This window comes from Penaeus monodon, chromosome 15, assembly GCF_015228065.2.
Source record: "Penaeus monodon isolate SGIC_2016 chromosome 15, NSTDA_Pmon_1, whole genome shotgun sequence".
In the NCBI taxonomy this organism is placed as follows: Eukaryota; Metazoa; Arthropoda; class Malacostraca; order Decapoda; family Penaeidae; genus Penaeus; species Penaeus monodon.
Window position 1 is genome coordinate 32,357,889 of NC_051400.1, and position 2,410 is coordinate 32,360,298.

Genomic DNA, 2,410 nt, shown 5'->3' on the forward strand with positions numbered 1-2,410 from the left:
ACTAAATGCAATGCAGAAATAACAAATATTTCAGTGAATAAGCTAAACACGTGCTAAATGCTCTTTCACAATCTAAGCCACTTTTTCTCAGCAATTCCAGACATTTGTGCCATTTAATTCAACAAATACTAATCCGAGTTCACACAGTTCACTGTAAAAAAAAAATATGGAAAGATATATGAACAAAGGATTCCAAATTGCAAAATATAAAATCAATATTTTCATGAAGCAATTATAAAGCATTTTGTAAAGAAATTTCCTCTTAGTAATTCATCCCTTACATCAAATATAAGATAATAAAAGGGATTACTTCTACAATTACTTGCACCATTAATCTCATTAGTTAACTAATAATTATCAATATAAATTCATTATGCATTACAAATTTTCTTGTTTATAAAAATAAAATTTATCACCACAGATAAGGGTACTCAATATTCTTTCTAAAAAAATACTTTTAACACATCAAGAACCATGTTAATTCTTAACACAGTGAGAACTACAGTACCTATATGAACATGTTGCATATCAAGAGTATTAGAGCACAACTACAGCTCTACAAGATTAAACATACCTTTTTTTTTTTTTACTTAAATGTCTGGAAAATTACTGGTCAATTACTGAATTTTAGTTTAAGCTGATGTGATGTTATATACATCATGCAGCAGGCACAACAACAGCTACAATCCATAAAGGATATCTAATAAAGAATGACTTACAATCCTTATCTTCCTCCTCCTCTGTCTCATCTGCTGCAAGAGGGTTAAACTCAGATACTTGGAATCATGGCCATTGCTTGAGAACAAATTCAGATCTCACACAGATGTAAAATATTATATTCTCAAAAGTCACTATGCTTCTTTGTTTTCATTTGTGTTTCTCAAGCCATGTCTATGTTTCTTTTGGGTTAGGTGTTATTAGGAGTTAGACAAATACTACGTGGAATCAACCAGATCCTAAACCTCCCATTTATTAAAACCACCACTGTAAAACATGAGTTTGGACTCCATACGGATACAGGCAGCCACTAAGGAAACATATGTCACTTTCATCTTAAAATGTTGAGTCAAAACTGTCCCTTTGTAATATAAATATAATGTTATTTAGAAAGTTCCAGAAAATTAACTGATATGCTGGATAATTATGAAACAAATTATGTTTCTGTTAAGATACGACTACATGTTTATAAGCATTGTAAAATCACTTACTGTATACCCAACAGGAGTTTCAATTGTTTTTTCTTCATTTTTCTTCTGACAAGAAATGTGATAGAATGTGAATAAAATGTGGTGTTGGTCACCAAGCACTGGAGGTAACTTGATCTTGAATTCATCATAGAAGTCTGGGGACTTGTTATGGTAAGTGACTGCAGTATATGCTTCTGTGGTGAACTCTGGGCACGATGATTTGCCAAAAATGACTGACATGGCAGCTGACTCTTCTTCCCCAGCCATGAACTGTATCTTTACAGCAATGTTCCGTGCAGAACCTACATGCAAACAAACTCTTGATCATCCCATCCTAACAACAGTTTCCTTTAGATTAAATTAACCATAAGCAAATCTTACAAGTTATATACAAAAACTTAAAAACTATTTTTTTCTTAGTCTGTCAGATTTTTTAGTTGAGATCTTGAAGTGATTAACCACAAAAATTTTGTTAAATCTAAGTGAACAAGAAAATGTGAAAACTATATGTTCTCTACCTGGTCTGTTACTGAAATTCAGATCTTTTGGTGAAACAAAGAGGAGATTCCTGTAGGAGTAGTGAGGGACAAAAATATCTCTTGGAGGGAACTCGACGATCTCTTTAATTGGTCGACATTTCTCATCTGGATTAAAAGACAGTAATGTTAGCATATTCTTCATACAATGAATAATCATAAAAGAGAATTATCAAGCAATGCATAATCTAATAATATATAAAATATGCTATCAGAACAATTTGCTTATATTAATTATATTCAACTCAGTCATTTGCACTTTTAGGATCATTTTACTTTAGGATGCATTTCTAATAATTTTTCCAATTTACTTTTTCATAAACTTTCATGCACACAAAGGAAATATATATGACAGACAAAGCATTTAAATGTAATACTGCTGCATTAACTCTACAGATTTTGTTCTTATAGAAAAGCAAGAAAGAAATTCATTTCTAGTAAAGAAACAACTTCAATCATTGGCTTTTAAAAACATACAATAACTACAAACATACATTTATGAAGTGGCTCTAAACCACAGTTTTCATCCTTATACCTAATATGCAGAAATAAAAGTACTTACATATATTGGCAATTACAAAATCAACATTATCAGTTGATAATCAAGCTAATAACATTATATAAACATGCTTTTCAGCATACACGTTAAAAGATCAAAAAAACATAAAATACACAGCAAACTGATAT

At 30.8% G+C, this 2,410-nt stretch overlaps 1 protein-coding gene across 1 annotated transcript in view; it reads right to left on the reverse strand.

Moving 5' to 3' along the window:
• The window catches only part of LOC119581951 (dedicator of cytokinesis protein 7-like), a gene marked incomplete in the record, with an annotated part of 118,380 nt that overhangs the window by 103,856 nt on the left and 12,114 nt on the right, over nt 1-2,410 (reverse strand). Inside the window, 2 exon segments of the mRNA XM_037930132.1 lie at nt 1,209-1,489; nt 1,706-1,831. Of these exon segments, the coding sequence (XP_037786060.1) occupies nt 1,209-1,489; nt 1,706-1,831 (407 nt within the window).